The 21,921-nt window shown below is 47.5% G+C and overlaps 2 protein-coding genes across 2 annotated transcripts; both read left to right on the top strand.

Moving 5' to 3' along the window:
* Positions 1-13,719: 13,719 nt before the first annotated feature.
* LOC123439197 (Bowman-Birk type trypsin inhibitor-like) lies at positions 13,720-14,552 on the top strand. The gene is made up of 2 exons (XM_045115937.1): positions 13,720-13,887; positions 13,992-14,552. The coding sequence occupies exons 1-2, from the start codon at positions 13,770-13,772 to the stop codon at positions 14,408-14,410; spliced, it is 537 nt and encodes a 178-aa protein (XP_044971872.1). The 5' UTR covers positions 13,720-13,769; the 3' UTR covers positions 14,411-14,552.
* A 5,144-nt stretch (positions 14,553-19,696) lies between these two features.
* LOC123439198 (Bowman-Birk type bran trypsin inhibitor-like) lies at positions 19,697-21,059 on the top strand. The gene is made up of 3 exons (XM_045115939.1): positions 19,697-19,852; positions 19,942-20,193; positions 20,323-21,059. Exons 1-3 carry the CDS (start codon positions 19,735-19,737, stop codon positions 20,697-20,699), a joined length of 747 nt encoding a protein of 248 aa, XP_044971874.1. The 5' UTR covers positions 19,697-19,734; the 3' UTR covers positions 20,700-21,059.
* The last annotated feature ends 862 nt before the right edge of the window (positions 21,060-21,921 follow it).

A 21,921-nucleotide genomic window follows, 5' to 3' on the forward strand; every position in this document is an offset into this window, starting at 1 on the left:
ATTACCTGTTAACTAGTTTTAAGATATTATTTAGGATGCAGTCTTAATTAATAGTGCACTATCCGTCGTTCTTTCTTATCAGTGCAGATCAAGATTGGAGATGAACACCTCCGCAACATCAGACTGGAGACGAAAGAAATTATTTATAACCACACATGCGCCGGCAAAACCTCACAGGGAGAAAGAAAATAGATTTCTAATCTTATGTCAAGAAAGAGACGCCTTAGGATTTATCACATTCAAACGCGTTATGATTATCTAAGCATGAGACCACCGTTGATGCGGGTGGAAAACAGGATAAGCGGCAACACATATGAGATGCATGTTGAAATAATGAACATGGGCCTATTTGGGTCTTGAGTTATGATTATTTGATTAGGGGCATGCGTTATGTTTTCCTTGCAACACACAATTTTTGCTAGTTATTTATTAAGTCGGGCGTATGCTTTTATATCTAATTTAAAAACAAAAAGAAATTGGGTTGTTGTAGCTGCATGTAACATAACTAGCGCCGAAAAAAGCGCAGCGTCTAGCCGCGCTCGTGAGGGAGCCCGTCTGATTTTTGTTGTTCATTTGGTTAACGAAAAGGAATAGGAAGTGAAGCGACGAGGTTGATTGAGTGACATTTTTTCAGAAAATAGTTTTGTGTAGGTCATTGAGTAGTTTCTTTCAATTGAACATGTAGAACATCCTTTTCAACGATCAATCTATTATTTTTATATTTTTTGTCCATTTGCTTATGTCGAGGGGTGATATCTGAGGAAGCGAGAGACGGTTTATTACGTAAACTATTAAGAGGGTTCATTCAACAATGGATCCTGCAGATAATGTTTAAGGGCATCACACTTAGGATAACCGATTGACAGTGATAGCTTGTGTGTTGCATCTTCTATCTATATTTGGATTTATTCCATGAGAAAAAATATAATAAATCTTTGTTTCTATTTTTACTATGGACCAACTTTATTATCTTATGTTTTGGGGACCCACCTCTTCTCTTACGAAGCCATGTAAATGAACCTCATTTAGTAGGAAACATTTTTTTCTTATAGACATTTAATTCTTAATTATAAGCTAGGTATTCCTTATCGAATAAATGAAAATTCAGGTGGTAAGGCTTTTCATCAATTTTGTTATAATAAGATTATTGATTTGTCAACTCGGAAATAATATATAATTAAGTAGTTTATTTTAGAAGAATATCTATAATACATAATTTTGATCGTGTCAATTGTCTAGAAACAAAATATATATACATAATCAAGTTTTGCTCTGTGTTTATCCATAGAATATGGTCACTAAGCGAGATAAATTTTACATTGGGTATGTAAAATATTACTCTTCGCTCTAATGTACGTAGGAAAGAAATGCATCATACAAAATAATTTCTTATTGACTTTGTAGAATTTTTAAAAGGGCATCCCATTAAATGGTATTAAATTAAAATCTCTATGTTGTGGTGCTGCAATTTTAGTGAAAGCAAGATGATGTACCATAAACGTTAAAAAAGTTATTTATGAAAAAAAGATAAAGAAATTGTGGGAACGAGCTTTTAGAAGGTACATTGCAAACTGATAAATATGGCATGGTCTTTCAGATAATTTCAGCAATATACTTATGTGTATACATTTTTAGTTGAGAATTTTGTAGAAAAAAGAGGCTAAAAAATGACATATAATTTGTCATCGCATACTCATTATTATATATAGATATCATGTATGTTATGTTTGACAGGAACAAAAAATAGAAAAATCGTAAGTACTCCGCGATATCACACCTATTTACCGTGGCGAGCGCTACCAACGCCGTGCTGATTTTCTGCATTGTTATAGTTTTTCTGCAGCTGTCGTGCGCTGTTGCAGAGGCCGGGGGTTTTGTTCCTCCTTTTTCAAGAAAAAAAAGTGCCGTGCGCCGTTTCCCGGCACCCCGCGGAAGGCAAGTTCGAGCTTCGACAGAACGTCCCGGCGGTGATGAGGGTGAACGGCTTCCAGCAGGGAGAGGGAGCATATGCAAACCTAGCCTATCTCCATTGAGACAGTAAGCTTCATAAAAAACAACACATTTTGGACATGACTTTGCTGATTAACATTCAGACAACCTTGCTAATAACTGAAAACCTGCAAAATAAAATAGCATTACCTCCATTTTATAAATAATTAACACTACATATAATTCCAGGATTATAATAACATAAAAAAGAAAAAGTTATATTGTGAGCTTAAGCTCACATGCTCTCGGATGAATAGTAAAATCCAAAGAAATGTTATATACACAGTTGTTCGTGAGTCTTTGGTTGCCGGGTGTGTGTCTATATACACAGTTAGACCATAGTATTGTAGTAACTTGGAGAGAAAAACGAAAAATAATAAAGGGGACAAAGTTAGGGCACGACAAGGACCCTTGGCTCTTAGCTTCTTTTGTGCACGTATTTGTCGTGTGTTGATGTGATCGATCCTATGGACGAGTTTCAATAACTGTGTTTGGATTTTACTGTTCATCTCACATACTCCATGTCCCATAAAAAGACGCTATACTGGTTGTTCCAATGGCAACTATGAAAACACAGATTGATTAGGAAACATGAGTTAACTGAAGCTTACATCTGAATAAAGGGTAGTTCCATAATGTGTAGTCAGAATGACAATTTGCCAGCAATTAAGGGATAAAGGGCAGTTCCAGAAGCGGTGCATTATGGATCCTTCAGTTTGATCCTCAGAGAGAGCACATGTGTAGTCAGAATGACAATGCATGCCCTTGTGTCTCAATATACTTCTTGACTTTAGTCCATTATTGCAGTATTAACCAAAGGAAGATCTTGAGTCGGAAATGCATTTCGGCTCCCTGGAGCACGTGCTCTAGCCCATGAAAAATGAATTTTGATATGTCAAAAAAAAATCCCCACAAAAATAGTATGTGTTCTTTGCCACATCCAAATGCTACCTGAAATATTTGAAGTAAAAAGGTTAAGCATTTTGGCCAGTGCAAAAAACAAAACCAAATTAAACATTAATTGTTATCCTGAAATGTCACATCCAAATTTATTTTTTTCACCGACAAAACATCATTGTTCCGTTTCGCATGAAAATTGTCAAGCAAGCTTGGGACAGTAACACGAACATATACAAAAAAAAAAGCTTTTAATACATTTGTTATTATTTTTTGAATTGATGTTCATCCAGATGCAAATGCACCCGGAAGCCAAAACACCTCTTCTGATCTTGTGTCCCCTTTCTTGCTGATACCTAGATGATTTTTTTTCTACTGAACCTAGCTATTAGCTACTGGCTGTAATAGAGAGGAAGTGTGTGTGACTATGATAAGTATCTTCGGTTGCGTGAGGGCATGTATAATTGTTGATAAGATAGTCTTATCTTAAGTCTTACATATAATTTAAAGATAACAAAAAAACATGCCTACAGTGGGTCATTTTTTAGCCTTATTTTCAATAACTCGTTATTCCTAAAAATGTGATGGGATATGTTATGCTAAGAGATCATCTCTTTCTTTTCTTAAATAAGAAAAGACAAGTCTTTTCTTATGATTTTTCTCTTCTCAATCTTATTATTTATCCTACATGATATTTTTAAGATAAAACCATTGTACATACCCTGAAGAATGGAGGCTCCATGTTTTCTTGCATTGCCGTAGGCTAATCCGCTATTCAGTTGAATATACTGTCTGTACATATCCAAATGGAATCGCGCTTGGCAGATGATGCGACCAGATCCGATTTTGCCGCCGATTGAGTCTGATTCTCTCACTGATTTACTAGGTTAACTAGTGCCTAGTTAAGGGTGATCTATCGTGCACCGAGTTAAAAATAGAAGTCAGAAGAAGCACAACTAATCCATCGTTCAAGGTAAAGCATGCACGTGGCCGTAATGTATCTATGCCTGCAGGCCACTGAGGGTAAATAGTTCACGAAAGTTGCTGACGCTCACGGTAGAGGCAAAGTATCAGTGGTACCATTCCTTATATAATATCATGACACTTTTCAAATTTAAATTTAAGCATGTCAAATATTTTGAAAAAAAAGTTATAGATATTCACAACACATATGTCGACAACCCCCAAAAGATTCAGATCGAAATTCCAATTCCTTATAGAATGGCATGACACTTCTAAAATTTAAATTTAAGCATGTCAAATATTTTGAAAAAAATCATAGATATTCACGACACGTATGTCGACAACCCTCAAAAGATTCAGATCGAAATTCCAAATTCATAAAAAGAAATAAGAAAGACAAATCCTTCATGAATAGTGTCAAACGGAGACCAAAACAAGAATGACACTATAACATTTGGATTTGTCTTTTATGTTTTTCTTTGTGTGTTTCGTATTTTGATCTGAATTTTTAGGAGTTGTCAGACACATGTGTTGTGAACATCCATGATTTGTTTCTTAATTTGGTTGACATGTTTAAATTTAAATTTTAGAAGTTGGTTCATGGTATCATGTAAGGGATGGTACTTTCCCAGGGTAGAATAGACTTCTCTCTCTCTCCAAAGCATGTACCGGCAAGTGGCTTAGGCATTTACAATGGTTGATAAGATGATTTTATTTTAAATCTTGCATGTAGTTTAGAGATGAAAAAAAATGTCTTACAATAAGTAACGTCTTAGCCTTATCTTTAATAACTAATTATTTTTAAAAACATAATGAAACATATTGTGTTAAGAGATCACTTTTTGTTCTTTCTTAAATAAAAGAAGACAAACCTTTTTCTTATTAGTTCTCTCTCCTACATCTCATCATCATTTATTCTACATAACACTTCTAAGTTAGCATTATTGTACATGCACTTAGGGCCACGCCTTTGCTTCCGGCCCAACGATCGAGATCTGTCTACCGGACGCGGACGGTGCTATAAACACACCGCCCTGCCACAAACTTCACAAGACAACATAGCAAATATTTGAGCAGTAGCTGTGCAGCCATGGAGAGGAGAAGCGTCGCCAACATCAGCATCCTGCTGGTGCTTTCGCTCGGGGCAGCCCTCGTCGTCGCCGCCCGCCCCGCCGACATTCGCCTCCCTAGCGACGGCAAAGGTGAGGCCCTCGCCCATTCCACTGTCAGATCAGATCGATATACATACGACTGAGTGTGAGAGTATAATTTACACAGTTCGTACGTACGTACCCTCCATTGATCTCTGTTAGAATGTATATTCTCTCTGTATCATTGCATGTACATAGTATAGCTGATCCATTTTAGTAGGATCCATCTCACCCACTCGCCCTGGCCTACGTGCCTATTCTCTTGGGCGTTAGTTACTTCTCTTAGGTGATATAAGCTGTACATTGTAACAAACTCTCTCAAGGAACAAAGATAGTTTCCAACTTGGTATCAGTTAGCCCAGGTTCCCAATGGCCGGCTCCTCCTCATCCTGCGCCGACTCCCTGCACACCTCCTCCTCGCCGTCCTCCCTCTCGGCCGGCGCACTCGGTGCAGGTGCCGGATCTCCCCCGGCCTCCTCCGTGGCAACCTCTCCGCTCTCGTTCGGCACCACCTCCGCCACTGTCGGCTCCCAGTTTGCTCCCCTCTCCTTCACCACTGCTCCGGCCGCCCAACCTGCGCCGCGGTCACCTCCTCTCGCCATCCCATCTTTAGTGATCACATCACCAACCACATCAAGTTCCTCCTTGATCCAGCTGCCCACAACTACCATAAATGGAAATCCTTCTTCCTCATGGTGCTTCTTCGCTACGGCGTCTCCTTTCTCCTCGAGCAGCCCCTTTCACCCAACGCCAACCCCCACCTCCTTGAGCTCGACGCCCATGTGGCTCTCTCGATATATGCCACCCTTGCCGATCCGCTCGTCGATCACGTCGTCGGCGCCACCACCACCTATACCCTCTGGAAGAAGATCACTGACTTCTTTCTTGCCAACCGCGCCGCCCGGTTCATGCTCCTCAACCGTCAATACCGCAATCTCCGCCAAGGCGATCTCTCCGTCACAGAGTATGCTCGCCGTATGAAACTCCTCACCGACGGACTCGCCGACATTGATCACGCCGTTACTGAGGTTGATCTCACCACACAGTTCCTTCACGGCCTCGACAAACTCCTGGACACGATCCGCGTCGTACTCGGTGACCAGGCGTCCTCCATCCCGTTCGACACCGTCCTCTCTCGGTTCGTCTTGGCCGAGGAATCCATGGAGCAGCGGGCCACCGATGAGAGTGCCTCTGTGTTTGCTCTCTCTGGCGGTGGCTCCTCCAACGGCGGCGGCTCCTCTGGTGGTCCTCCCAGTCGCCCTCCACACGAGCGCGGCGACCGTCCCGGCTCCGATCGCGCTCCTCATCCTCAACAGCCTTCGCCTGGTCGTGGCCGTGGCGATCGCAGCGACGGTGGAGATCGCGGGCGCGGCCGTGGGCGCGGGCGCGGGCGTGGCCGTGGTCGTCACGACTCCGGAAGCCGCGGCAACAACAACACCCAACCGCAGTTCTCCCCGTTCACTGGTTACTTTGCGCCCTACGGCATGGCGCTTCCCTCCCCGCGCCCTGGCTGGGTTCCGCCAAACGCCGCGGGTGTCTTGGGTCCTCGTCCCAACTCCCACGCCCAGGCCTACCCTATATTCACCCCGCATGCTCCGGCTCCGTCGTCCTTCTTCCCACCACAGCGCGCCTCATGGGATCACGTCGCCATGCTCAACGCGGCGTACAACAATGGCGGCTTCCCCCAACAGCCGTCAGCCGAATGGTACCTCGACAGTGGCGCTTCTTCCCATGTCACCGGCACTCAAGGTAACCTCACCTCGTCTAGTTCTTCGTTCAAGCATTTACCTTCTAGCATCCTTGTCGGCAATGGCTCTCACCTTCCCGTCACCGCTACCGGCACCACTCATCTCTCCCCCCACAATTTCCGCCTCACTGATGTTTTAGTTTCTCCCAATGTCATCACCAGCCTCATTTCCGTTCGCAAATTTACTAAAGACAACTCCTGCTCTATTGAATTTTACCCGTGTGGTTTTCTTGTGAAGGATCTTCGCACTCGGAGGGTTCTCATGATCCCCGTTAGCTACGGCGATCTCTACCCATTCACCGGCTCTTCCCCAACTCCGCCGTCCGCGCTCCTCACCACCTCATCTTCGGATTTGTGGCATCGTCGGCTTGGCCACCCCGGCGCCAACACACTAGCTTCCATTTCATATGATTTTCTTAGTGATTGTAATAAGGCCGCGCACTCCCCTTGTAGCGCGTGTCAACTCGGTCGCCAACCTCGCCTCCCCTTTTCCTCCTCCTCTACTAAGACATTTGCTCCCTTCGATTTAATTCACTGTGATCTCTGGACTAGCCCCGTTGTTAGCTTTTCTGGTTTTCAATATTACCTGGTTATATTGGATGATTTCACCCATTATTCATGGAGCTTTCCTATGCGCAACAAGTCCGGTACATCCACTATATTGCAACGGTTTTTTACCTTCGTTTATACACAATACAACGTGGTCATTAAATCTATGCAATGTGACAATGGCGGCGAATTCATCAACCACTCCTTACGCACTTTCTTTTCGGCGAACGGCATTGCTTACCGTTTCTCTTGCCCACATACATCACCACAAAATGGCAAGGCCGAACGCCTCATTAGAACCACCAACGACATCGTCCGCTCTTCTTCAAGCTAGTCTTCCCCCTCCTTTTTGGGTTGAGGCCTTACATACCGTCACTTACCTCCTCAATCGCCGCCCTTCATGCGCCACGATGCCTCTCACTCCCTACTACCTCATTCATGGCGTGCACCCCCGTACGACCACCTCCGCGTCTTCGGTTGCTTGTGTTTCCCAAATCTCTACGCTACCATGACCCACAAATTATCCCCGCGCTCCGCTCGTTGTGTTTTTCTTGGGTACCCCCTCGAGCACAAAGGATATCGCTGCTACGATCTCGCAAACCGCCGCGTTATAGTCTCCCGTCATGTTGTTTTCGACGAAGCAGTTTTTTCCTACACCCAACACACAGCCGGCCACACCAGCTCCACGTCCACAGCCAATCCCCATGCAAACATTCCCCCTGCCACCCATTTCTCGGATCCCACTACCGACCCTGATCCACCCACCCCTACATTGTAACAAACTCTCTCAAGGAACAAAGATAGTTTCCAACTATCTTTTGACCATGTGGTGCAGGTCTTGGTGGTGATGCAACAGCAGTGGCCATGGAGAAGGTCCTCGAGGAGGACGAGAGGCCGTGGGCATGCTGCGACGACACCCACTGCCTGAGGATGATCCCCAAGGTCTGCGGCTGCCGCGACGTAGTGGCGCAGTGCGCCGGCGCGTGCCGGTTCTGCGACCAGGTCGGCCCTGGCCGCTACGTTTGCCTGGATATGCACGAAGGTTGGCCCGGCCCAAAGTGCACGTACGAACTGGACGTCGCCGGCGCCAGTAACTAGCTAGATAGCATGGCACGCACGCGTACGTTTCGGCGTATGTCCCTCTCTGTTGGCTTGTTGCTCCATGATCCACACAGTAGTCCCACTAGTTCAACTTCAACTCACTTATCATATCATATGTAACTATAAAAGTAAGTGAATGTGCCGTGCCGATCGATTACAAGTGCCGAGTGCAAAGTTATTGTTGTTGAACTTTGATTTGTAACAATAAAGCCTAGGAGTTGAATCCGATGGACATGTTTCACCATAGAGAATCTAGATATCTGAGTTATGCTTGGCTCACACACATACTTAATTCTACGCGCACGGTCGTGCCTTAATTCTTGTTTCTCATACGGGTCCGTCCCGCGTCGACGTTGGCACACTAGACAGTAGAAGTTTGGGGAGGGAGGAACATCACATCAAAGATGCATTCATGCTTCCTGGGCAGAGTGTAGGTAAGTCCCGTGATCGAATTGAGGTCACGGCACTTACCTGCACTCCCTCGAGGCCCGTGAGTTTCACTGGAAAATCTCTACAAGAAAAACTCCCCCGAAGCCCCCCGCGTCGCCCTCCCCGAGCGAGGCGACCGGGGCGGCTCCCCTCCCCTTCCCCTCCCCCTCGCTGCTGCCGTCGGCGGGCGCGACCCGGCGGTGGAGGCCCCCCTTCTTCCCCCGTCGCTGGATCCCGGTTCGGGCAGACGGTCCTGGCGGCGGAGCCCTTCGGCCGGCGGCGCTCCGGCGCGGATCTGGACGACGGCGGTGCGGAGACGCTGTCCCTTGGCGGCGGTGATGGCCCTGGCATGCGGCATCCGGCGGCGTCCGGCTGGCCTAGATCTAGGCCTTAGGGACCCGATCTGGGTCGGGGCGAGACTGCTGGGGCCGTGGTGGGTTGCCCTCCAGTGGCTGTGGCGAGCTCCTCGCGACAGGGACTGCGGCTGTTGTGCCGCGACTGCTGCAGCGTGGCGGCGGAGCTTCACGGGCCCGTTCTGGGCTCGGCTGGACATTTGGTCTGGTGTGCCTCTGCTGCTATGCCCGGTCTGCTACCGCCTAAGCCGGTGGAGGTTGTTTCCTCCCTCGTGGCTGCGGTGCTGTCGGTCCTTGTTTACGGGTGTCTCGTTTGGATCCGACCGGCCTCACTTCATTAGCCGTGGTGAGATGATGGCGGCGTCCTCGTGACTGTGTTGGTGCATGTTGGTGGGCGGCGGTGTGGTGGAGTCGAAGGTTGGTCCTGGGTGGCGGGTACGAGGGGTCGGGAGAAATCTCTGTCGGATCTTGCCGGCACCAACGCGGTGACGCCTGCGGGCGCCACCATCCTTCTTGAAGGGCGTCGGGTGACCCTCTCACCCCACCACCCTCCGTGTACCGGGAGAAATCCTAGGATTCGTCCGGGCAACAGCGTCGACATCGTCGCATTCCTTCTTGAAGGTGGTGCTTGGTACACGACAACTCGGTGGTTTTGGAGCGTGGTGGTTATCTTCGGTGGACACAGTGGTCGCGGGGAGTCATAGCTTTCGTTGATCCGGCGTTGTTGGCATTTATTATTATTATTTTATCTTGTATTTTCTTTTGGGCGTGCTCGTGCTGTCCGCCCCAGTTTAGGAAATCATATCTGCTTTGTTCGGTTATATAGATGCTCTTATGAAAGCTTTCTAAGGATTGGTTTGCACGGAGTCCTCTTCCACCAGTCCATGCCCCCTGATTTTCACTGGTGCCCCCTTATTTACACTCGTGCTCCAAAGAATGTGTACACTCTGTTTGTGCGACAATTGTTTTATGTTCATCCAGCCTATCACTCATGTTGAGTCTTCCAGAATTAAAGATAGTTCTGAATATTGAAACCTTCTCAACATGTGTCCCTAAATCTATGTGGCTTTTTTAACACGTTTCATATTCTAATTTATAATACCATGTGAGATGAGTTCTGAAAATTTACGAGAAAGTCCTACATACCAAAAGGATCATCTACTGCTCGACAAATAGTCTGCACGTAAACTTACTGGGGAGCAGGTTTAACATGCTTCCTTTTACCCCCTCTTTTCATATGAGATATAAGAATATATAATAGATCTAAATCGTTGATCTCATCAATTAATGATGCAATCAACTCTTACCTTCTTACCTCTCATACAAAAAGAAGGGGTAAGAGGTAGAATGTCAGATTCTTTTCTTTAATCATGTTCAAATATATTTATGAAGAAATATTCAGTTTCAGGCAAGTTTCGTGTGCAACATTTACACATAAATAGATGCACTGCAATTATTTTCATGAGGCAAGTGGCTTATAAACCGAAAAAGAGAAAGTATCGTACTTGTGTATTGTCTTTGGCTAATCCACAAGTAACCCTGTGCTTATCCAAATGGAATCGCCCTGTCGAGATCGATCAGATCCGTATTTGCCGCCGACCAATTATGAGTCTCTGACTGATTCATAGGTTAATAACCACAATGTCTAGTTTCCCTTTAAAATAACACAGTTTTAGTTGCGAGTGATGCGCATCGACTTAAACACTCTCAAGTAGTGTGCAAATCCATCGGTCAAGGCAAGCATGCACTACCATCATCTATTTAAGCGTGCAGGCCATGTGATGGTTTCATACCCCCAATGCGTGCGCACGGATCCGTGATTCCCCTCCATACGTGTGCACCGTTTTGCGAGTAACACAAGTGCTGAAGTCAGACGTCTAGTATATTGCATAAGAGCATGGTTAATAGTATAGTCAACTGCTGGCTATAACCAGTCTTATTGCCCATTTTATAGGTAGTTTGTACAATAGTTAGCTATAAAAGAGTACTACTTTTATCATATATGACCCACCTTTCATTCTCACAAAGCACCTAGGAGCACGTGCAAGAGCTGGCTCTTCACGAAGAGCCCGCTTTCCTTTTCTCTCCTCTTCTCTCTCATCCAACTCAGCAAAAATATAGTATTTTAATCTTACAACATGCTGACTGTACCTTACTATACTTGCTCTAAATTAGTTAACTATTAGGGACTAGCTTCACTAACCAGTTAACAGTACGGGATTACAAGGTTGAGGTAGCTGATTCACCATGGATACAAGCAGAAGCAAGAAAAGAAAATCGAGGGAGATAGAGCGAGAGGTAAGATAATAGGCGAGCCACCTTTGCGATGATCCAGTGGATGCCTTGTTCGTTGCCTTCTCCCGTGTACTTGTAGCGGCAGCGGTGGGTTACGAACGGGGCAAACCCACTGGCGGAGCTATGTTGAGGCTGAGAAGAGGGCCGCGGCCCCCAGTTCTGGACCGAACTTTGAAGATTTTTTTAAGGAAGGACTTAGATGAGATATTTTTTAGTAATTTACATCCTAAAGTACTCATGTTTTTGCATTAGCCCCAGCAATTTGTACCAAGCTCCGACAGTAAACCCATGAGCTTTCCCAAAGCTCTGGACCTATAAGAGTACAGGTTAGGAGGGGCTCTTAGCATAAACATCACATACCCGGAAGATCCCAACCAGACTAGTACAGCTCGCCGGTGACCAGATCCGCTTTTGCCACCGGCCGACCCTAAGCCACTTGCTAATTTTAGGTTAACCAAAGCCTGGTTACAAGTGATCTCTGATAGATTATTCACAAGTACTCCATCGGTTCCTAAATATAAGACCTTTTAGAAATTCTACTATGGACTACATACGGAACAAAATGAATGAATTTATACTTTAAAATATGTCTATATACATCCATATGTAGTCCATAGTGTAATCTCTAAAAGGTTTTATATTTAGGAACGGAGGGAGTAGTATCCAGGCAAGCAGCCATGCTTGCACGTGATGCAGACATGCATCGGGTCAAGAATAGTCCGCCACGTACGTGCTTAACTATGGGTGCACGACATGTGAAATCGTGACTCATTGAGTGCACCTTGTCGGGGGTATCTGCGTATGTACTCCCTCCGTTTTTAAATTTATGTCTTTTAAAAGATTTCATTAGTTATCTACATACGAAACAGAATAAATGAATCTATACTTTAATATGTGTATATATTCGTATGTAATCCATTAATAAAACTTTAAAAAAACTTATATTTAAAAACGAAGGGAGTACGACTAAGTGAACGACATGACTACAAACATCCTGCAGCGCCGCTATAATAAATAGGGACCGGCGACCGGAAGTTTCATTTGCACAAAGTTAGCTGCCCCGTATGTACATTAGGCTAACTAAAAAAAAAATCAAAAGAATGGAGCTCATGTGAGATATAACATTTTATAGAAAGGTTTTTTGGATTTCAAATAATATACATAGGTACAACAGCTACAACAGCTCCTCCGATACCAGCTTCCTCTATCACAGGATACTCTCCCCTTAGCCAGAAGAAACATACAGTGTACAGGGACGAAGGCAGCATGCATGCATAGGGTGTAAGTTTGTTCAGGAAGAGAGCGAAGTTTATATGAAATAAAAAAATTTAAATGCAACAACTACTATCATAATAGAACAATCAATTTATTAGAGGGAGTCTAGCCGCCCCACCCCCCAGATTCGTCCCTGACAGTGTAGAGACGCAATTAACGGACGAAACATTTGGTTCCAAGTGTATATACATCCTATACAAGAAAAAATAGCAATTGAATTAAAGGTCAACAAATTCTAAAAATATATTTGACCTTTCCATTCTATTTGTAAAAAATAAAATACAAAAAGGAAATTACACGTTGACGTCTTTTCAGAAAAGACAATTTTTTGGTCTTAATAGTATGAATAGTGACTTATTATAGCAAATAATTTTACCTTTTGACCAGAAAGTCAATGTTGATTTCTTTTAAAATTTCTTATAGTAGCGCAAAACAATGGCAACTTTTTATTTATTTATTTAATTATTAAAAAAAATATCATATGAGATGTATATACAATCAAGAACCAAATGTATTTCTCCGCGATCCCGACGATTTCGTCGTCGTGTGCATGTGCAGTTCATCATCAGTGTGTACTCCCTCCGTTCCTAAATATAAGTCTTTTTAGAGATTGCACTAATGAACTACATACACGTATGTAGTTCATTAGTGCAATCTCTAAAAAGACTTATATTTAGGAACGGAGGGAGTACAATACTGCAATCAAGCGGGGCAACGTGCGCCTCGTGCATGCATGTACGGACTTTTAACAATCTGTCTAGTCATCACTCCACGCATATGCCTTCGAATCTACATGGTCCTTATCCACGCATATGTGCTAGGGAGCCGCCATGTGTGCGTATTCTAATCTGCTCGCATGTAGCGATTTCCACGCGTTAGGCGATCCGTCGGTATCAGGGCACGTACAATAGTTTAGATAGTAAATCCGTCTATAGCAGTTCTCCATGTCACGAGGCTACATATACAACTGCCTGTTACCTACACAGATCCAAACTCACAAGCAAGCTCAGTCAGCACGCCATGGTGACGATGAAGCGATGCATGGTTCCTACCATCCTGCTGATGCTTGGGCTGCAGGCAGCCCAGCTCGTCGCCGGCGACGATGTGGGCGCCATTCTCCTGCCGAGCCAAGCCCAAGGTACGTACGCCTGCGTCAAACCGCTTTCTTCCTCTAGCTAGCTTGTTCGTGGCTTCATGCGGCCATGACGAAACCGTCAGTCCTTCACAACTGAGAGCTTGCAGGCGAAGCAGCCATGGCGGCGGCCAAGAAGAGGCCATGGAAGTGCTGCGACGAGCCCTTCTGCACCAGGTCGTTCCCTCCCATCTGCACCTGCATGGACCAGGTCTTCAAGTGCCCCAAAACCTGCAAGTCCTGCGGGCCGTCCGCGGCTGACCCGTCCCGCCGGATCTGCCAAGACCAGTACATCGGCGACCCTGGACCCATCTGCCGGCCGTGGAAGTGCTGCGACAAGCCTACCTGCACCAAGTCCAACCCGCCGACGTGCCGCTGCGGCGACGAGGTCGACAAGTGTGCTCCGACGTGCAAGACCTGCCTGCCGTCCAGGTCGCGCCCTTCCCGCCGCGTCTGCATCGACAGCTACTTTGGGGCCTTCCCGCCACCGTGCACGCCCCGAGAGGCCGTCGCCGCCGGCGGCAAGTAGCTACCGCGCGCGCGTACGCGCTGGTCACCCGATCGATCAGCGTGCCGTTGATCGAATCGCCACGTCGTCTGTACTGCGACCTCGCTTGCAGCAGCAGCGCTCTGCAGTGGTTGACAATATAATAAACATGTTTCTGAAGAAATATTGTTTCGGTCTGGTCTAAAACGTCTTACATATAGGAGTATATATATATATATATATAAAAGCATCTCTCGTCCAACCGCCACGTGCTAAAATGACTTTACAACGTTGAAATAGAAAATTTTAGCTCTATTTTAGCGCGCCGGAATGGGTTGGCTCCAGCGGCGTCGTGCATTGCACGTGCGAACCGCCTCCGGCGGACGCGGTAACACTCAGCGCGCGAACAGCTGGCGCATGCGACTTATTCATTTTAAAAAGACAATATGGATATTTCAAACATTAAAAAAGACATAATATAGTTTAATTCCACGACGTATCAACAATCATGCCACATCAACCAACCAAGTTTAAAATCTACCAGCCAAGTTCATGACATAAAAAAATTCTAACAAAGAAATGACACATCAACAATCATGCCTCATCTTCGTTCTCCTCTTCCTCCGTTTCTTCATCCTCATCCGAAGACGATTCTTCTTCCTCCTCATCTTCATCATTAACGCGCGCCGCATCATCATGTGGAGCTCGGTAGATATTGGCAAGATCTTCAACTGCATCATGTGAAGGTATGTGAGGAGGCACACCGAAAGACATGTGTCCATCCGGAGGTGCTCCGATGCCTTCCATGAGAGACCCAAAACTCATGCTTTCCATGTCCCCATGACAGCTCCGAAGCCATCCATGCCTTCCATGCCGTCCATGGTAGCTCCGAAGCCACCATGCCTTCTATAATAGCTCTCATGCCTTCAATGGCCATACCTCATTTTTGGACCAAGACTTCTTCTCGGACAAGCTTGACGTGATGAACAACAAGTACTTCTCCCATCCGTCGGCGGTACAAACGAGCACGCCGGTGCTTCGGTCGCCGTCGCACGACGTGCAAGTTTCTTCTTCGATGGTCTAGTGGAGCCATCCGCCGCCTTGTTCTTCTTTCTGGACACCTTCTTGACGGTCTTCTTCACTGCTAGCGCATTTGGAAGCTTTGAGAGGGGGGGGGGGGGGCACGTGTCACATCGGGCGCTGTAGCGCCGCCACCCACCGAGGTCGTCCGTCGCGCCATGAAAAGGCTGCGCGCGACACTGGTACTCGGAGGAGCTCCAGCGGAGACGAGCCCAAAGCTCGCCGGGCTAGGGTTTGCACCGGTGCTTGCGGCGACGACGACGACGGTGGTGGGATCGCGGGCGTAGGAGGGGTGAGGGGGATGTCGGCGTGGCTGTCCATCGGGCGGTTTCGACGACGACGACGCGGGCAGAGCAAAGGCGCGGCGGCACTGGGCTAGTGCGGAGTGGCAGCGCGGGCGTTGGAGTGTGCAGCACGCGGTAGCGGCCGTAGGAAATATGAGGCGCGATGCCGTTTCACCCCCGCGTTGAACCGTTTATGTCGGACGCATGTTTTTTGGGCCTTCGCTGGAGGTCCCGGAGCGGCTCCGCGTACAATAAAATCGCTTTTTCCGACGCGGCGCTTATATAACACGGGTGTCGGAGATGCTCTAAGAAATACATTTTAACTCAGTTTCAGCGAAGTATCGTTTGCAACATTTACACATAACTAAACTGATGCACTGCAATTATTTGCATGAAGCAAATGGCTTATAAACCAGAAAAGAGAAAGTATAGTACTTGTGTATTGTCTTTGGCTAATCCACTAGCTAGTGACTCCGTGCTTATCCAAATGGAATCGCCTGCCGAGGTCGATGATGTGACCAGATCCGTTTTCGCCGCTGACCGATTCTGAGTCTTTGAGTGGTTTGTAGGTTAACTACGATGTCTAGTTGCCCTTTAAAAACACACAATGTTTAGTTCCGAGTGATGCACATCGAGTTAAACACTCTCAAGTAGTGTGCAAATCCATCGGTCAAGGCAAGCATGCACTACCATCATCTATTTAAGCGTGCAGGCCACGTGATGGTTTCATACCCCCAACGCGCGTGTGCACTGTTTTGCGAGTAACTCAAGTGCTGAAGTCAGACGGCCAGTACATTGCATAAACTATTACTCCCTCCGTTCCTAAATACTCCCTCCGTTCCTAAATATAAGTCTTTTAAGAGATTTCACTAGAGGTCTACATACGGAACAAAATAAGTGAATCTATAGTCTAAAGTATGTCTATATACATCCGTATGTAGTTTACTAGTAAAATCTTTACAAAGACTTATATTTAGGAACGAAGGGAGTATAAGACATCTTAAAGATTGTACTATTAACTACATACGAATGTACATAGATATATTTTAGAGTATAGATTCACTCATTTTGTTCTGTATGTAGTTCTTTAGTAAAATCCTTAAAAGGTCTTATATTTTGAAACGGAGGGAGTAGGAACCACCTCGCAAAAAAAGAAGTGTTAGGGACTAGCTTCACTAACCACTTGACAGCACGGGATTACAATGTTGAGGTAGCTAATTCGCCATGGATAAAAGTAGAAGCAAGAAAGGAAATCGAGGGAGATAGGGCCACAGGTAGGAGAAGTGCTAAGCCGCCGTTGCGGTGATCCACTCGATGCTTAGCCTTCTCCTGTGTATTTGTAGTGGCAGCGGTGAGTGCCAAATTTGACTAGGAGCCATTTACAAATCGAATCACGTATAAAGAAAATTAATCCAACTAAATTTTTAATGTGCCGTCCGACAATGAGGCGTCACACAGTAGTATGGCGCTTTTGTCGTAGACGGCACGCAATTTAGTGTGGCGCCTATGCATTAGACGTTATCCTAGGTCTCGGACGTCGAACAATATAATGTCAGACGTCATATAGTGTAGTATGACGCCTAAGACAAATAATAAGTTGGATGAAATTTTTCTGCAGATAATTTATTTTATGAATTAGTTTTGCTTTTGGATTAAATTTTTGCGTTCGGCCGCGGTGAGTTACGAATGAGACAAGCCCATGAGCTGGCCCAAGGCCCTGGGCGTGTACGCGTACAGGTTAAGAGGGGCTCCTAGCATAAACAACACATCACTCGGGCAATCCCAACCGGACTAGTGAATGCAACTTTAGCATCCAAGCGCTTATGATTGCACCAACTGCTTAAGTTGCAGTACCAACTTGTACATCTGGTAAGACAAAAACTCCCCCCCCCCCCCCCCACACTCCCGCGTCGCTCTGACGGCAACTCAGACGGGATCCTAGCCGCAACAGCCGCCCGGCCTCCACTATTTCCTCCTCCCTCGCAGTCGCCGAAGTAAGTCGGTGGGCTGAGCCTGGCCTGCAGACGGCAGCGGCGGGACGTGCGCAGGGGTGCGCTCCCGTGGCAGGGGAGTTCGACACTTCCACGACCTCTCATGGCATGGCGTTGCCGACGTCGATGGGCCTCCTTCGTGCCGCTTGGCGGCTCTCCTCCGAGAGGTCTCGTCAGGCTGGCGGCCCCCTTTTCCTCCTGTGCGAGCTCGTGCATGTGCTCGTCGTCGGATGTGGCGGCTTCCTAGATCTAGCCATCTTCGATCGGTTCTGGACCCGTCGAGGGGGGGGGGGGGGGGGAGGGGGGCTGCCCTGGCTGGGGGGGGGGCGGTGGTGTGCCGCCGGCCATGCTCTGGAGGTCTGCGGTTGCCTGGGCGATGGCCCCGGATTTGGTGGTGGCGGCTTCAGCCAGGGGCGGTGCGTCTGGTCATGGTGGATCGTGGTATCCCGTGGTCAAAATGAGGTATAAACCTCGGCAATTGGTTGTTGGTGGGCGGAAGTCGGTGGCGCCACGTGTTCGGCAAAGCTCCGCGAGAAATCTTTGCTCCGGTCTTCAACGGAGCCGACAGTGACATCGTCGTGTGCCGTTATCTTTCTTGAAAGCGTCATCGTGGAGGTGTGCTGCTCCTCCCCATGGTCTCAACTCCGTAGGGAAACCTCAGATCTCGTGGATCGGGTGACAGAGGCATCATTGTATTTTTCCTCCTTGGGGGCATCGCCTCGGAGCCGGCTACAACTTGGAGACTAGTGTACCGCGGCATCTTCGTCGTGCATAGCGGCATCTTCATCGCATGGTTTGCTGAGGTGGGGCGCTGGTTACTGTTTGGCAACTATGATGTCGTAGAGAGGAGCTCGGGTCATGGCGTGGACTTTGATTATCGGTTCTTTTCGGCGTGTCCGAGGTGGTCTTTCGTGTGTTGCTTGGTTTTTTGAAGTCGGAGCTGCGATGGAGCGAGTCCAGGTGGTGACGATGACGGGCGCTGGGTGGTCCTTTGCGAAGGGCACATTCAGCGCAAGTCTTGCATATTTCCCTTGTGATACTCGTCGTCAAGGTCAAAGCTGTCGGCTACTCGCGCGTGTCCTATCCGGTGGCATGTGCCGTCGTGGTTTCTTTGCAGCTGTTTGCGGGGTGACTTCAATGTTGGAGCTCGATGGTAAAGTCGGAGTAGCTCGTTCGAGGCAGCCGGTGATGATGATGACGCTTGCGACACCGCGGCGGATGTTCTTTGCAGCTTCGGGTCCCATGTCGGTGGTCAGATTGACCAGTGATGCCCATGTCATATGAATTTTGTATTGTATCGATTTTACCCCGCTTTTCCGTCAATTAACCAAGCAATTATCTTCTTCTTAATAAATGAAAAAGACCAATCTTTTACCTCGTTTAAAATAAAATTGTACATCTACTAATTGAAACAGTTGACTCCTAAAATGCGATATACTCCCTCCGTTCTTAAATATAAGTATTTTTATAGTTTTCATTAGAAAACCACATACAAATGCATATAGACATATATTAGAACATAGATTCATTTCTTTTGCTCCGCATGTAATCTCATAATAAAATATTTGAAAAAACCTATATTTAGGAATGGATGGAGTATTATCCAGTTTCGAAGCTAGTTGCAGCATGCGAATCTAACATCAGTGCAAGTAGATTACGGAATCGAGCTCGCCGGTGACCAGATCCGCTTTTGCCGCCTGTCGACCCTCAGCCACTTGCTAATTTTAGCCTAGTTACAAGTGATCTCTGATAGATTACTGACAAGTAGTAGTATCCCAAATAATGCTTGCACATGATGCAGACATGCATCGGGTCAAAAATAGTCCGCCACGTACGTGCTTGATTATGGGTGCACGACATGTGATATCGTGGCTCAATTGGTGCACCTTGTCGGGGGTATCTGCGGATCTAACTGAACAACATGACCCCAAACATCCAGCAGCGCGGCTATAAATAGGGACCGGCGTCCCTAAGTTTCATTCACCCAAAGTTAGCTGATCGACCTGTAGCCATGAGGAGATGCATTGCTGCCGTCCTTCTGGTGCTTTCACTCCAGGCCCTCGCCGCCGGGCGCCTCTCCGCCGCCATCGCCGACGACCATGTGGACACCATTCGTCTTCCGAGCAACGGTAACTCTTTGACTGCCAAAAGCAATATTGGGAGAAGAAATATAGTTTTTGCTCGCTATGCAGGTGATGATCACTCGATATGAATCCAGGTCTTGCTGATGAAGTTGCGACGGAGAAGGGCGCCGAGACGAAGAGGCCGTGGAAGTGCTGCAACAGCCCGTTGTGCAGCCGGTCGATCCCGCCGCGGTGCCGCTGCATGGACGCCGTCGAGCAATGCGACGAGGCCTGCACCCGCTGCGACGCGTCCAAGTCGGACCCTTCCAAGCGCATCTGCAACGACCGGTACCATGGCTGGCCTGGGCCCAACTGCACCCACCCCGACCCCGACGACGTCTCAAGTGGTAATATATCATCATCAAGGCTCACTCAAATGCTGATCATGCATGGGTTCGTTGCACTAATGCAAGCTGCGTCATAGAAGCTCGTTAAGCATTTCTACGAGTATAACCATGAAACTGGTGCGTGTGCAGGTCTAGGAGTTTCTGATGGTCATCAAGAAACGGTGGCGGTGGCGATCACGGAGGAGGCGAGGCCATGGGGGTGGTGCTGCGACCGGCCCTTGTGCACCAGGTCGGTCCCGCCGACTTGCCGTTGCCTGGACAACGTAGACCGGTGCGCCTCCACCTGCAAGAGATGTGTGGTGTCCATCTTCGACCCGACCGAGCACTCGTGCGACGACCAGCACCAAGGTGACCCCGGGCCCAGGTGCTCCAGCACCATGGCCGACCGCAACGGCGACATCTCCAGCGGTGTTGCTGCTCGTCCTCAAGCGGAAACGGCGACAGTGGTGGAGACAGTTTTTAGCGAGGAGATGAGCGCCGTCGACGGCAAGAAGCCGAGGCCATGACAAGGTCTGCCCCTGCACCAGGTCTGCCCCGCCGACCTGCTTCTGCCATGACAAGGTGAAGAAGTGCGCCAAGACCTGCAAGAACTGCCTCAAGAACGAGGCGGGATCTTCCCTTCACATGTGCGGCGACCCATACTTCGGCTGGCCCGGGCCCAAGTGCCACAAGATCTAGAGTCTTCACCGGCGACGTCCGCCGCGGCGAATAGATGGCTACGGAGTGTTGTACACACTGTAGTAGGTGCGTACATACTACATGTCTACATATGTGGTGTTTTCTTCCGGGTTGGTGTTGTAGCCCTAGTAGTTTAGCTGCCATGTGCCATGCAACGATGAATAAGATAAGTTGTGTTGATTAGACAATCGTGCTGAGTAGCTTTGTTTCTTGTTTAACACTTCGAGTTTGATGTAGTATATCTTTGCCTAGTGTCTGTGAAAAAAACACTTGCAAAGGTTTTTTTCTTTAGAAAAGGAGCATGACCCCCGGCCTCTGCACCTGGAAGATGCATGCAGCCATTTTATTGATTATTCTGAAGACCTTACAAAGCAGTACAACAATATGTCTGAATCCGTCATCTTGGCAAAATCTGCCGCTACTCCTATCCATATAATGAAGGGATGCAAACTGGACCAAATACCCATACCTCTCACCTAAGCCTAAGATCTAAAGCCGGGGACCCTGACCGAGCCACATACCGAGTCAGGGGTACAAACCAGTCCGACACACTCACATGTGTCGTCGTCGCCATCTTCCACTGGTCCATCTTCAGATCAGATTAAGGTACCAGCCTTGGCAGGTGCCTTCGCCATCGACACCACGATGACGTCAAACAACGACCTTCACCTACGTGAGTCCATGTCCAAGCAACGGGCGGAGATCCATGCTAGGATAGGGCCGCACCATCGCCGTCGCCCACCACCCACAAGCGTCACCCAGCCCCAGGGTTCACAAAGCGACGCCTTCAAGAAGAAAACGACGTCGTGAGCGTCGCCGCCGCCGAACAAAGTTAAGACTTTCGTCCGGGAGACCTAGGGAAAGGGGAAGTGAGCGGATCAGTCCATACCGACGCCTCCAAGTAGGGGAACGACGCCCTCAGGTGTCGCCGTCGACGCGGCCGGCCATGGCCGACTAAGAATTTCATCCGAACTAGATCCCTGTCACCAGCAGCGCCTCCTGTAAAAAACTGGCGACCCAAGAAAGTGCGGCCCGATCAGGCTGGCCCGC

This window comes from Hordeum vulgare, chromosome 3H, assembly GCF_904849725.1.
Source record: "Hordeum vulgare subsp. vulgare chromosome 3H, MorexV3_pseudomolecules_assembly, whole genome shotgun sequence".
In the NCBI taxonomy this organism is placed as follows: domain Eukaryota; kingdom Viridiplantae; phylum Streptophyta; class Magnoliopsida; order Poales; family Poaceae; genus Hordeum; species Hordeum vulgare.

What these genes read in the sequence shown, in the direction of transcription:
- LOC123439198 (XM_045115939.1), top strand. Translation starts at nt 19,735, where the DNA reads ATGAGGAGATGCATTGCTGCCGTCCTTCTGGTGCTTTCACTCCAGGCC. An exon ending in CATTCGTCTTCCGAGCAACG is followed by an intron (nt 19,853 to 19,941) that starts GTAACTCTTTGA and finishes ATATGAATCCAG; the next exon opens with GTCTTGCTGATGAAGTTGCG. An exon ending in CCCCGACGACGTCTCAAGTG is followed by an intron (nt 20,194 to 20,322) that starts GTAATATATCAT and finishes GTGCGTGTGCAG; the next exon opens with GTCTAGGAGTTTCTGATGGT.
- LOC123439197 (XM_045115937.1), top strand. Translation starts at nt 13,770, where the DNA reads ATGGTGACGATGAAGCGATGCATGGTTCCTACCATCCTGCTGATGCTT. An exon ending in CCTGCCGAGCCAAGCCCAAG is followed by an intron (nt 13,888 to 13,991) that starts GTACGTACGCCT and finishes GAGAGCTTGCAG; the next exon opens with GCGAAGCAGCCATGGCGGCG.